Consider the following 15,659-nt stretch of genomic DNA (forward strand, 5'->3'; position numbering starts at 1 on the left):
AAGAACAATGATAATACATAATAATAACAAATAATAATACAAATATTTAACTGTTTAAAGGGGACCTATTATTATTATTTTTTCTGATGTGCCTAGTATGGGTATGTGATGTTTCAGCTTAAAATACAGCCTCTTTTAGGTTTTGATCTTGTGCTGTTTTGGCGACTGATGCTTTGATTTCACAAGAGATTTTTCAAAAGTGGGCGAGCTACAAACACCTATGTCACCATAGCGGCAGATTCAAAACAGGGCTAACTTTATCTCTATGAAAATCTAAATATGTCTAGGCCGATCACACCGAATGTGCTTTTTGCATTGAGAAGCACCTTTTTTGAGTGATTTACTAACGGCCGCAAGCATTGTGCGTGCTGCTTGTGCGCCCTGCACATCTCACATTTTAACTGCCTGCTGCACCTTGCGTTTTCGCCATTGCGTGCCGTGCATTCGCAGTTAAAAAATTCAACTCTGAGCGGAAAAAGCGCACAACGTCAGTCGCATCTGTTTCATTCTCCAATCGAATGAAAGCAGAGGTGTGGTTTCCGTTAAGATGCCTGTAGTGTTTGTGTTGTCAACACAACAACGGAGACGTTTGAAGATGGAGGAGAGTCTTGTGGTTGCTGTTTTGAGTTATCTGGTGATGTATGAATCACAAATCTTGAATATCACAATATTATTAAATTTTTTAAATATATTAATATCAACAGCAACACTTGCGCACAATACGCAGCTGATTCAGACATTGCCTAGCCACATAACAAGCGCACTGCACTTTTTTTTTTTCCTGTCATCAAAAAAGCCAGTGTGGTGCGCCTGGCATTTTTGAAACGTAAAGTGCGTTCGATGTGCTCCGCCTCTATGGCAGTCTATGGAGACTTCAGTGTTCATCTTAAAACTTCCCATTTATATAGCTTCTTAGTCACTGGCCTTATCTTCAGCAGATACAGTGAAAAATCTAATGGTAGACGGCTGCTTCTCACTCAGGGCTGTTTATGCTAATGCTAATGAGGGAGAGATCATCACTAATGGGTGAGGCTTTGCCCCTCTGATGACATGTACAAAGGGGGAACGTCAGTCAAAGTGTTTCTGCAGACTGTTTTTATCAAGTCTGATAATAAAAATAGAATTAATAATTTTTTTACCATTAGAGACTAGCTATATTCACACATTGTTGCGACAAAACTCTTTAAACAACTTCTAAAAGTGATTTTTGCATAATAATTCCTCTTTAAGGACTTCATTCACAATCTCCTTCTTTTCAGTTGGCATTTAAAGATAAAAAAATAGCATGCAGAGACATGAGTTTGTTGGGGACAGCCAGATCGTTATCCCTATCGGTGACTAGGACATCAGATACCCCTCTCTCTCTCTCTCTCTCTCTCTCTCTCTCTCTCTCTCTCTCTCTCTCTCTCTCTCTCTCTCTCTCTCAATGGAGATCCCTGGAAAACACTTTGGAACACCATAAAATTGATGGACTGTTCTGATAGCAACAGGGCCATGTGCGAGAGATGCACACCATGCCAGAGAGAAAAAAAAGAGACCTCCTGCTTACTGTTATCAGTCTACCGCACATGTTCTTAACACACCACATGTCAAAGCTTTAACTGCCGAGACAGCACGAGAGAGAATTGTGAGTCGCAGAAAGAAACTAAAAATATCAGTCTCCTGCTTCACATCCCTGTGCATTCAAACGCTGCCCTTGACATTTAAACAGCGGCGTCTGTTCTCATATGTCAACACACACATACACCTCCTGTCAGAATACACACACATCTGACTGCTCACACATGAGTAAAAGTTTCAAACTCCATGTTTAAAGATGCAGATGAACACAGCAATAACCAGCTTGAAAGGCGCTTCTTTGAAAAGACCATGTTTATAGTGAAGTTCAAAGATCTGTTGGAGAGAAGAAGGGGAAACTCTTTGAAACGCCTGCAGGAATGCACTGCTGCTCCCTGCTGCACGGAGAGGGGGGTACACGCTCAACACAGGAGATCATTACAAATATTGATTTAAGCCAAGACACTGAAGGTGAATAGGGTAAATGAATTAACTAATAGGTATCATCGTACATCCCCAGTTAATAATTACATTAAGAATTGCAGATTTCTATTTGCGTTACAAGCTTTCTAAAAGGTTGCTTTGTTATGCAAATGAGGCATTGTTTAATTAAATAAGAGCTAATTTGCATACACTTCTAGCACAAAATATGAACACTGGATATAGTCAAATTAAAAAATCTTGTTTTATTTGACATAAACTATTATTTAAGTCAATGGTTTTGGTATTTGGTTTGGGTAGTGGGTATTGGGTATGGTTTGGTCATTTCCTTTTTCTAGCTCCATGCTGCTAACAGATAGAAAATTTTTGTAGAATGGTGCAAGGATGCCTGAAGCCTGGTTTATACTCCACGCATCCGCTAGTTCACTTGAGGGTGCGGCGAATGTGACGTAATCGCTGTGTTTGCGGAGGTTTGCTTTGGGTGCGCGAACGCACAATTTTTTTTGAGACTCGAGCAACCAGTTTTCGCCGCATTTGATTTGAGTTGTATATGAAACACTTTGAAGAGATTTTGTCTGAAACATCTTTATGATCCGTCAAACCATGATCATAGGGATAACCAGATGACCAATAATTATTGGCTAGAAATTGCAACAGCCGTTTTTTTTTTTTTTTATTTTGTTAAAAATTGGGGATAAGTTTGTTAAAGCCAAAAGAAAACATGGCAAAAGTGGAGACCTTCGTACACAATTCCAGAATATGTTTTTCCACCATTTACATGTTTAACACTAATGTATGTATTACAAAATTTGAATTTAAAACAATATAATAGTTACAAAATTAGAATTAAGGAACAAATTATTTCTTCGATAACTGGAAAAGAATAGTTTACAATTAGTTAACAATATACTGATGCCCTGTTTTTATAGGCTTTATTTTGGATAATGGTCAGGAATGTTGGACCATTATTGCCTTTCTAGCATAAGAAGAGGACAGAAACTAGCCAGACAGTAATGTGTCAATTGTGGAGCAGGCTAAATAAAAAAAAACATCTGTATTTTTTAGTAAGTATACCTTTTTGCTTTTATTCTTGCCATAATAAAAATATACTTGTAGAGCAACCCATGATCTGTTGTCATTAACATTGTAATAAACTTTAATAGGTAAAACAGTCTAAGATATGAACAAAAGCAAGTGATGCATCAAAGCTTGATTTAAAAAAAAGCAATCTTGAATGGTTATAAAAATCTTAATAATCATTAAAAGGATTTATAAAAATTATTATTTTTTAATTGTTTAAAAATCTAAAATAATGATATGACGTAGTTCCGGAAACTTTGTTTCGTGAGGTGCAGCAGAGGTCCGCGACACGCCTCCAGGCGAAAGTATAAATCAGGCTTGAGTCTCTCCATATTATCAAACCCTAAGAACTGTTATGGAATTCCACGAGGCAAGAACACTAGAATTATCAGGCACCAAAACAATAAACTTTCTAATATGAGAAGAAGATCAGCTTGTTCAACTGTCCCAGTTCCCAAGCCTGAGCCCCCAAAAAAAAGCCCACAATCTCAAAACAAACAAGTTCATGAAAAGTTGGCGGTTCATTCAGATTAATTAAGGGACATTCATAGATTAATAAAGGGAATAACCCGAAAAGAAAATGAATGAATGTATGAAAACTCTTAAGTGTCTGAATTTTCTATATTTTTGAAAACTGTATGCTATTTATTTTTTATAATTATAAAAGTAATAGTAGTACTAGTAGTAGCAATAGTAATACCAGAATGGAAAAAAATACATTTAATCAAAATGACCCAATGCATTGGTTTAAATTATATACAGTAACACAATGCATTGGATTAAAATAACTCATACTTGGGAAGGTGCTATAATAACCTATATTTGGGTTATATGTTGGAGTATTTTAACCCAAGCATTTTAACTCAGTATAGTTTACCCAAAAATGAATATTAACTCACTATTTACTCCCCCTTATGTTTTTTTTTTCAAGTGAAGGGTGAGTAAATGATGACCATTTTGGGGTGAATCCTTCCTTTAAATGTGAGGTTGCATTATCTTTAGCCATCTCGTGGTGTAAAGATGAGGTTAATGACAAATAAAATAGTCAACAACCAAAATGAATTTAAATATTAAATTCTCATCAATGTACTCTACATGTTGGTTGGCTTTTAAAAAAGTTTAAACTTAATCTCGCTATATCCCACATATTTTGTTTTCATGAAATAAAAAGACATTTTCCAATGCTCAAAGCACTTGAAAGAACACATAAATCATTATCAAATGAATAAACAGCCAGATGAAAACAAGACTCTATTACTGCCTCCTCTTTCAGACAGATTGATCTGGTCACCTCATCTTGAACTATTGCCCCAAGGGTTTCTCAGCGCTAACACAGCTGCGCCCAAACACTTCATGTAATAAACCAGACTTTCTTTCAAACACACATGCACCACTGACACTTACAATACACCAATATATGCCTAATGAAACACTTACAAATGCTCTCAATGCAAGCACGACCTCTAAGCGACCTCATACCACAAGGGTCAACGAGGGCATGATTTTACTCAAGCATACGTGTGTTATATTAATGAACGAAGCTGCATAAATACTGCGTGTGAAAAGCAGAATCAAATCAACAGTGGCATGCGAAGGAAAATCAATAAGCATTACAGATGCATTAGATGTGACAGCTACAATTTCATACACCGCTTCCTGTCGGCTTCCAGCAATTTCATAACAACACAAAGAAAAAGAGACATTATTTTTTCAAAAGCGTAGGAAAATTCATTTTGAAATTCGCTCTTAATAATTCATGCCAAGGCTTTCAGAGTGTTTCAACCTGAGATGAAGGAGAGAGAGGTGAGCGTGTGTTTATTGCAAGTTGTGTTTGGCAGGGGCTTTTCTGATCCCTCTGAATTAGTGCGCTCGCAGCAGGTTAACACTGATAATGCTACTCCCGACCTTCATGAAATAAACACTGTCTAACCTGCAGGCACACAGAGACCTGAAATAGTCTGCTATTAGGTCAACCACACATACAAGCTGTACATTGGACAAAACACACTGAGAAACTGCAGTGCAGAGGGGACAATAAGCAACACTCAGACCGATCAGAACTCCAAACTTTTGTTCAAAGCATAATACTCTACTTACTGCATCTCTCTCTCTCACACACACACACACACACACATACTTGTTTTGATTTGTTTTTTGTCAAAGAGGTACTACACTGCTTTTCTTGCTTTGATTTTTTGCTTTGTTTCTAATCCAAATATCAAGTAATTAATTCTTGATTTGGGCGACAAAGTGGGGCAGTGGGTAGCACGTTCCACTCACAGCAAAAAGGTTGCTGATTCGAGCATCAGCTGGGTCAGTTTGCATGTTCTCTCTGTGTTTGCGTGGGTTTGCTAAAATTGCTAAAACTGACCGTAGTGCATGAATGTGTGTGTGTGTGTGTGTGTGTGTGTGTGTGTGTGTGTGTGTGTGTGTGTGTGAATGAGTGTGTATGGATGTTGTCCAGTAATATGTTGTGGCTTGAAGGGCATCTGCTGAATAAGTTGGCGGTTCATTCCGCTGTGGCGACCCCAGATTAATAATGGCACTAAGCCGAAAAGAAAATGAATGAATAAATGAACATCAGTGTTAAACCTGTAAATGGTAGAAAAACATATTCTGGAATTGTGTATCTGGGTCTCCACTTTTGACATGTCCTCTTTTGGCTTTAACAAACTTATCCCTCAGGTTTTTTACACAAAAAAAATACTTTTTAACAAAAACTTTCTTCTTTCCCACAGCTGTTGCAATTTTTAGCCAATAATTATTGGTTCTGGTTATCCCTATGATCATGCATTGACGGATTATAAAGATGTTTCAGACAAAATCTCTTCAAAGAGTTTCATATTCAACTCAAATCAAATGCGGCACCATGCGAACTGTTTGTTCGAGTCTCAAAAAAAATTGTGAGCTCTTGATTTGAGAATTTTAGATATTTGGACTAGAAACAAGACAAAAAATCTAAGAAAAGCATTTCTTGCAGTGTAGGAATAGGCATAAAAATGCATTTGTTCTTCATTATTTATTGAAGTGAAGTCAACACAATACTAATTGCCATTGCACACTGTAAAAAATGTGCAAAACTTGCCAGAACTTTCATTCATTCATTCATTCATTTTCCTTTGGCTTAGTCTCTATTTCAGAGATCACCACAGCAGAATGAACCACCAACTATTCCAGCATATGTTTAATGCAGCAGATGGCTTTCGGCCGCAACCCTGTACTGAGAAACACCCATACACTCCCACATTCACACACACACTCATACACTACAGCCAATTTATTTATTCAATTCACCTATAACGCATGTCTTTAGATTGTGGGGGAAACTGAAGCACCAGGAGAAAATCCACACAAACACGGGGGAACATGCAAACTCCACACAGACATGCCATCTGGCCTAGTAGGGACTCGAACCAACAACCTTCTTGCTGTGAGGCGACAGTGCCACCGTGCTGACTTGCCAGAACTTTAATCTTCAAAATACAATATTTCTAAATGTATGATAAATTACAGTATTTAAATAACTTATACAATGTTATTACACCAGCACTTTAAAGTGCTGATAAAAAAAGCAGGTGGTGAGCAGAAAGAAATGTGATGAATCAAAGCTTTTTAAACTTTCCCATTAAAATCATGGCCATTTTTTTACAGTTTAGCCATAATTGTACATTTAAATATACATTTTATGGCCATTTTTCTATATTCTATAGACAATATTCTGACTATTTACTGTAAGCTGAAATAAAGGCAAATATACCAACAAAAAATTGAAGCTGTAATAATTGATAAAGGTGATTCAGCTAAGAACTAAGTTTCTAGTTCGAATGCTAATGAAATGTAATTAGAAATTTTTTTCTTTTTAATAATTTTGCTAAATTGTCTGGTTTTCATTTTATTGGGATATTGAACATATTCTTTCAAATATGAATGGGCACATTCATTCAAACCTTGTTTGCTTGAGACTTTGGAGACTGGTCTCATTCACTTAATTTATAGACTTAAAAACAGCTTGTTATGCTGCTTCTGGTATTTTATTATTATTTGGCATTTTATTTTATGTTTTGTCATGTACACACTTGTTTGTAGAGCAAATAGTTTGACCCTTTATTGTTGTTAATTTTTCAGAGTCTTTTCCCCATAGGCAAACTAATCAGAAGTTTTAAAACAACCACAGAAAATCCCTTACCTCTCTCTGTATTGCAGAATAATGTCAATAGACTGATGTGGTTAAAATTTTTAACCCATTTAACATGATACTCCAACATACAGTAGAATGTGAAACAATATGTGGGTATGAATACTTTTGCACATGGCACTGTATATGCATATTATGCAATAAGGCTAAAATATATTGTTTTGATAGCTAAACCAAAAACTTAAATGAATAGTATTATATTTCTCCTCTGTTTTAATTCTACTCTGTCATTTGCAGTGCTTCATGGGATTGTAGCTTTTCCTTCATTAAAGTCATTAAGTACATTTTGTCATTTTGTGAAATGTCCATATATTTCTTTGTTTGTGTTGTGATTCACCAGTAACTGGTTCTTGGAAGTGCACTTGGATACAAGCAGGCATTACTGGAGTCTATTACTGTAATCTTAAAAAGTATTAAGTCTTCTGGGTATATTTCATTTCATCATTTTTTAATACCGTGAATGTATTCGGATATACTACTCGGATCACATACTGTATTTCGTCTACTCAATAGTATGAAAGTTGGCATATCTGGATGTAAGATGTGTCTAAAGATACATAAATAAATCACGGTCAAGCTCAGTTCATGTTTGAAAAAGGCTTTCTTGGTTTGATCAATTTGCCCCTTTAGCATAAAATAAACTAGGAAAAGTGTATCCAAATCAAATTCAATTAAATCACAGCTTACAGTCAAGAATTAAAGAACAGTTTACTTCAAAAAACATTGCAAAAAAACATTTTCTTACTTAGATGTTTTGTCTTGTTTCTAGACATTTTGTAGACAAGCAAAACATGTTGTGAAGTTTAGTTATAAACAAATTTCGAGAGGATCACGTGCTTATGATTGCTAGCGGCTGGATCCGCATTATCCAATTCTCAATGCACCAATCAGATGACTCCTAAGCTACTACAAATACCCTGGCTTACGTACCACCGCTATCTTCGTTTTGAAGAATCCCCCCATCTGCCCCTACTCCTCCTTCTTCCTAGATGGGTGACACGGTGGCCCAGTGCTTAGCACTGTTGCCTCACAGCAAGAATGTCTCTGGTTCTAGGCTTTACCAAACCAGCAGACATTTCTGTGCGGAGTTTGCATTTTCTCCCCGTGCTCACGTGGGTTTCCCCCGGGTTTCCCGGTGTTATGTTATGCAACATAAGTTAATTGACTAATCCAAACCGGCACTATAGACATGCTCCTAGTAAATGGTTATCTCTCAAGAGCAATCACTGGCTGTTCATTGGTTATTACAGCGGGGGAGTTCTCGAGATCTACCTGAGCTCAAACTCCCTTCTCGCCTTGCAACGGGAGGGAGCCCCGGGCTTGAGGATCTTATGAGCTCAGGGCTCTCTCCCGGGACAGCATGCCAAACAAGCTTATAATTAATCATCAGCTAAGTGTGAACTCTTGAAGTTTTGTTTTAAGAAATAATATCTCAAAATTAGGTGAGTTTTTCCTTAAAACAAGCAAAATAATCTGAAAATGGGGTAAGAAATATAATCTTATGTTGAAAGAAAAAATAATACTATTTAGCCTAACCCACTGGCAGATTATTTGGATTGTTTTAAGGAAAAACACACTTAATTTTGGCATATTATTTCTTAAAACAAGACAATAGCTTTTGCTTGTCTAGAAAAAGCTTCTTGAATTAAGAATTTTTAGATATTTGGACTAGACACAGTGGCTCGGTGGCCAGATGGTGTTTCTGTGTGGAGTTTGCATGTTCGCGTGGGTTTCCTCCGGGTGCTCTGCTTGCCCCCACAGTCCAAAGACATGCTCTGTACCCGTTTTGAGGGATGTAAACAAAAACAATGCTCCCAATGTATTTGCTGTTTTACATTTTTAATTTCAATTGCTTCCGAGAATCCAAAAAGAGCCCCATATTGATAAAGTGTTATGATACTATATCTGTTTTAACATTAAGTTATGATTGAATTGCCTTTTATTACAGTTATGAAATACTTTGATAACAAGCAGGAAATGTTCACGAGTCAATGACATGACCACATTGAAATGGTCTATAGGTGAATTGGATGAACTAAATCGGTCATATGAGGGTGTGTGTGAATGCAATGTATGGCAACGTATGGCTGTTTCACACTACTGGGTTGCAGTTGGAAGGGTATTCTCTGCATAAAACATATGCCGGAATAGTTGACGGTTCATTTTCAATGGGATGACCCCTGATTAATGAGGGACTAAGCTGAAAAAAATGAATGAATGGACTAGAAACAAGACAAAAAATCTAAGCAAGAAAAGCATAATTTGCAGTGAAGTAGCTTGTGAAGTGAAGTTTGTTGTGTTCCTGTTTTTTAGAAGTTATGTCTGACTATATCTAAGCAGTTATATCTGAAATCGATGTACAAGTTATTAGTAGAGATGTTATACACATTAACAAAAGAAGCAAAAGAGATGTTTTCTATACCTTCCATGCAATACGGTTGCCTTTGGAGTCATGTTCCAGGGCAATTGGAAAATCTCCACGTTCGTAAAACTTCCGGAAGGCTGTGGGTTTGGCTGGCCTCTCCCTGAAAGCCCCTGCAGCTGGAGGACCCACCACCTACAAGACACACAAAGAGAGAGAAAGCCTGTCAGATTCAGTCTCATCAGAGGGAATAGCAGTTCTAAAATCATCACAGAAAATGAAATGGTTTTGATCCTCTTTCATCCCAATGTAAATCTGCTTTCCCTCTGATGTGAGAGGAAGCATCTTTCGGTTTTATAGCGACACACTACAAACCATCAATTATTCACTGTCTGCCTCATATAATACAATCTATCAGATCACACAAAGTTCATATTAACGGCATAAACTGATGTGTTCGCCACAACATACAAGATGCCCAAAAAGTGTCAAGCTAAAGAAAATGGAATGAGAGTTGTTTATTGAGGAGCACAGTTGAAATCGCGAAGGCCCCTACAGTGAGAATGTGGCAGCCCGGGGCTTTGCTCCAGGCCTTGGCATTAAAATCTGACTTTATATGAATAAAATCATGCAGTGAGTCACACAATGATGCTGTTTTGCTTAATTGCTATGGATGTTCAAATTTAAATGAATGCATAAAGCTAATGGTTAACAAAGGAACTATGCTAATGTGTTTATATGAGAATCACGCTTTTGGCACATTGAAACTTGAAACGCATCACATATCTTCTCTGTGGGTATAAGCAAAGTTTATTTGCAGGAGTGAATTGAGTTATTGTTTAGTGCCTGTATGAAATACAGAAGTGATCTCTATTATACTGAATTTGCTTGCTGTAAACATGAACTATAGATGTCAACTGTTTGAAGTTAGCTTGCGGTGCAATATTATTTCTTTTTCCCATATATTTTTTTATCTGCAATAAAGTCATAACTGTAGTTTTAATGACGTGCGAGCTAACATCATTGATTATGTCCAGTTCTTTGCAAGAAACAAACAAAAACATGACTTGCGAGTTCAAAAGCATTCACTGGGTGATAAAGCCGTCTCCAATGCAGTTAGAATCACCCTATAGTTCAGGTTGTGAAAGCAAAAACAGCCCTGCACTTAAAAAAAAGATTCAGATCTGCTACATTTTTAAGGTAAGTGGTTCCAAACAATGTATATTGACTGAATTTAAACAAATACATGTTCAACTTGATTTGGTTGTTTAAATTTAGCCCATATGCATTGTTTTCAATCACTTACCTTAAATAAATTAGTAAATCCAATGAATCATTTTTTCAGTGTGTCTGGGTTTTGTTTTTCATATTTATAAAGTATTTTTGAAGTACATAAGATGAACAAGAGTGCTGTTTTTAATTTTATTCAATATTTTGACAAACTATTAGTTAACAAACTAACTAGTTAATATTGTGTTGCATTTAGAGATCTTCTTTTACGTTTTACCGTTAAAATGTTCCAAACTTTGCCAGAGAAGAACATCTGTGCATCTCATAGCCCTACTACGGTGTTTTGTCTCTAATATTAATCTGTTTTTGAACAAATCAAAACAGTGAATTCAATTACTTATTTATAAATATTGTAACTGTTTCTAAATGAATCAGCAATTTTAAATAAATCAATGAATCATTTGAATGAATGACTCGAAGAACTGTCTGATTAAGTCATATTTATTTATGATCCAATACTGAAAAAAATGATGTCTGCAAACTTGTTGCAGTTTGAATGTGTTGAATTTTAACAAAGAAATTAATGTAAAAGTAATGTTCAATTTAATTTGTTTGTTTAAATTCAGCCCAAATAAATTCTTTACAACCACTTAACTTAAACTTTTTAGTAATCCAAGGAATCCTTTTTGAATCATTTTTTTTCAGTGAAGGCACTGCCACATAAAGACATTCAGCAAAATACATCTTAATTATTGTTAATTAAATTAATCTCCAAAATATCAAGAAGTTTTTTTTTAATAAATAAATGATTATGTATGTTTTTTATGCCACAAAAGATGTATAAGATCAGATAATATTCACTTAAAATACCATTGAATTTTTCTCACTTATCATATATTCAGAAAATGTCAACATCTCTTTAATGGCGAGTTTAACTGCTTCAAAACAGCAACTGCAAAATCATGTCATGTGTCAGTTTCCAAATAATTTATTCATTAAAGTTGCAGTTAGTTCTTCTGTGTTTGACTGAAAATCACTAAACACATTAAAAACATTAACCAAAATCCAGAATCAAGCATTCAATAAGTCTTCAGTACATGATTGAGTAATTCATTTAGATGGCAGCAGAATTTTAACCCACAACATTCAGCCAGTGATGGACGGCCAATAAGTAAATGTTCTCCACAAAGTGATGGTCAAGTGAGCGCTTCCTGTGTGAAGGAAGACGATGACAGCTCAGTCCATTCTATCTGCTGCTGACCCGAGAACACACACACTCATCTGGGGAGTGAGCTGTGAGTCCTTAGCCTTCCCTTTCCATGAAAGCTGTGTTTCAATCACTGGAAAGCGCTCTACCTCAGAGAGAGAGCAGCTCATTAATCCTCAGGCTGACTTCGCATTGGAGATGGTGTAATTCCATGAAGGTGATCAATCACCTGCCCAAGCTGAGGCCACATCTCTCTCGCTCTCTCTCTGGGCTCCTAAACTGCTTCTGAGAGCCTCTGATGGATGCTTGGTGAGGGGCTGCAGCTCTCCGCTCGCGTAGGTGAAACCCGCATTAACATTTCCGCTCTCATAGGACACATTCCCCTGACAATATCATTCAATTTTTGATAATGTGTGTGTGTGGGTGTGTGGGTGTGTGTGTGTGTGTGTGTGTGTGTGCGTGAGTGCGTGAGTGGTGTGTGTGTGGTGTGTGTGGCTTGTGACTCACCAGGTTTAGCCAAAAAAACAGAGGCTGCTCTGATAAGGTCAGACTGCACACAACTGCTGCAGGCAACTAAATTACCTCACTTTATTCATGGAGCATTCACCTCCACACTGCATACATACACTCAACAATTCACACACACATGCAGAGTGGTGTAAATAAATTACTAATGCTCAAATTATTGTAATTGAGTAGTTTTTCTCAGGAATTGTATATTTTACTAAGTAGTAAAAATCAAAAAGTGTACCTTTACTTGAGTAAATGTTTAGTACTAAATGGGTAATTTTACTGTATTATTTTCCTTAACAAGCACTTCATTAGTTTATTATTTCTTGCCTATGATGATTGCTTGACTAAGTAGTATTGGCTAATCAACCTGTAATGACATTAAAATAAACAGGTAAAATGTATATTTTTTCTAATCTAATTACATTTTAAAAATGGTGTAAAAGTGAAGAAATGTAGTCTTTAAATCACTATGAATGATTGAAAACCTCAACAGATATTCTGACTCATTTTCTTCACTTGTCTTCATTCCCACAGTCTTTATTTTCAGCTCTGGGTTCACTTCTAGCCAAATGCAGAACAACAACTATAGCGAGGTGGGGATTAAGTTAGCAAGACCCCTTGTGATTGGTCAAATTTATATAAACAACCAATGCATGGAACACCCAAATTCTTGGTGTAAAAAAATTAATGTAATTTATGACACATCTGTGATAAGGTTATAGGTTGATTGATACTTCTGCATCGAACGCACGGGTATGGTCCAGTGCAGCCTTCACACGGTCACATCCTAGCGCATCTCTTAAAAAATGTAACTACACGTCGCACATTTGCACTACATTGACAATGATTGGAAGCTGCGCAGGGATTCCTTGAAACGGCATATTTTCCATATTTTATTTGTAAATATTTGTTTACAGAAGATGTAAGAAGTTATTTGATTTACTCTTATTTAGTTTTATTTATTTACTATTAAAAACATCAAAATCAATTCATTTTGTTTACAATTTTAAAAAAAGTTACTTATTTTCACTTTCTTAATAAAAAAATTGACTGTTCATTTTAGGCAATGTATATTTTATTGTCAGTGTCTTAGTGTTGATGTTAATAAATAATCATAGATAGTAGATGGTGTGCATTTTCTTTAATAATTTTAAAATCAAGAAATGCACCCTTTATTAAAAAATCTCGGACTTGTAATATGTGAGCATATTTACAGTACAACGCTTATCAGTGAACTATGAGGGCAAAAAAAGTTTTTTAATCGTAATAAATTTAAATGTAGTGCGCGACGCGGTGGCACAGTAGGTAGTGCTTCACAGCAAGAAGGTCGCTGGTTCGAGCCTCAGCTGGGTCAGTTGGCGTTTCTGTGTGGAGTTTGTATGTTCTTCCTGTGTTCGTGTGGGTTTCCTCCGGGTGCTCCGGTTTCACCCACAGTCCAAAGACATGCGGTACAGGTCAATTGGGTAGGCTAAATTGTCTGTAGTGTGTGAATGAGTGTGTATGGATGTTTCCCAGAGATGGGTTGCGGCTGGAAGGGCATCCGCTGCGTAAAAACATGTGCTGGATAAGTTGGCGGTTCATTCCGCTGTGGCAACCCCGGATTAATAAAGGGATTAAGCCGAAAAGAAAATGAATGGATGAGTTAAAATGTTAAATTAATCGAGATTTTGATTTTAGGCCAAATCGCCCAGCCCTGCTTGATAGTTGAAATATTAACTTCTACTTTTACAAGGGCTACTTTTTACTCATACTTTGAATAGTATTTACAAGATACCTTTGCACTATGACAACTCCAAGTAGTGTCTTTTTTACTTGAGTATGATTTGTCAGTACTCTTTTCACAACTGCAAATGCAAAACCTAAAGTGAAGGTCCCAGAGAAGTCACCAAGCACCAAACTATCAGAAGACACAATAGCTTATCGATCCATCTAATATGATCGATAAAACCATAATGGTCTTTCTCTCAGTTTGCAACTTTCTTTGCTAAATAATTATCCAATTTATACAAGACAGATGGATATTATATAACATTTACACTGCAAGTGTGAGGTTTTAAACGAGCACAACAGCCTTCTGTGATGGTGATAAAACTATGAAATAATATCCCTGTCTGGTTTATTTAGATAGAACATTTGATTTTGGCTTTCTTCAGCAGCGTTCTAAACAAACTCTTGCTCTAAAACGTGGGATTATAAAGTAAGAAATGCTTTTATTTCATTTTCATTAATTGATCAAAAGCAACCATGAAAACTTTGAAATTTACATTTGGTTGTTTAGCAAACACTTTTCTCCAGAGCTAAGGAAACAATGACTCATCATAAAGAGGCAAATAACTGTGAGAAGGTATAATAATACAAAAATATAGCTACGGATGCAGATTAGTATTGACAGGGGAATAGTTTCTGTTCTTTTGAACTTTATATTCATTTCCTCAAAAATGTGAACCAGTTAATGTTAAACTGTATTCAGCATTGATAATAGTAATATGTTCTCTGGTTCCAATCATATTAGAAGGATTACTGGTAAAAAAAAAAAAATGGGTTCCACACAATTCTCTCATGCTGTCCCAAAAGCTACAAATCGATTAACTGTTTTTTCAAATTTAATTGGATTGAGCATAAAACAATTAAGTTGTCCCCCAAAAAATCTCAAGAATTGTGCTGATTCAGCTCATTTTAGATAAGTTCTTTAAAGAAGCAGCAGAAAATTGAGTGTACAGTTCCAAAGACCATGTCACTCGTATAGTTTTGAATGAGGAGAAGTGTAACGGTCCCCTGTTTCTAGAACAAGAGCAAATCACCAAAACAAAACTTAAAAGACATTTGTTTTATTAGTTATTCCAAATATGAAATTTAATCTTAAGCTTGGCAAACAGTTTTGAAGAATTTGATGTTTCCCATACTGCACGAGCATTTCAAAGATGGCCACCAAGTGAAATGACTAGGTTTAAATGGACTTTTAAATGGATAAGAATAATGATAACAATGTTAGTGCACTGCTTTTTATGAACTCTGAAATTGCACTCTTCCCAAACTTGAAGGAATAGTTAAACCCCCCAAAAAATCATTTTTGA

At 36.1% G+C, this 15,659-nt stretch overlaps 1 protein-coding gene across 1 annotated transcript in view; it reads right to left on the reverse strand.

Annotated features, from left to right (window-relative positions):
- The window catches only part of pacrg (PARK2 co-regulated), a 188,411-nt gene that overhangs the window by 143,887 nt on the left and 28,865 nt on the right, over positions 1-15,659 (reverse strand). Inside the window, exon 2 of the mRNA XM_056477502.1 lies at positions 9,696-9,830. Coding sequence (XP_056333477.1) covers positions 9,696-9,830 — 135 coding nt within the window. The remainder of the gene's footprint in view (positions 1-9,695; positions 9,831-15,659) is intronic.

The sequence above is a fragment of the Danio aesculapii genome, chromosome 17 (genome assembly GCF_903798145.1).
Source record: "Danio aesculapii chromosome 17, fDanAes4.1, whole genome shotgun sequence".
NCBI classification, from domain to species: domain Eukaryota; kingdom Metazoa; phylum Chordata; class Actinopteri; order Cypriniformes; family Danionidae; genus Danio; species Danio aesculapii.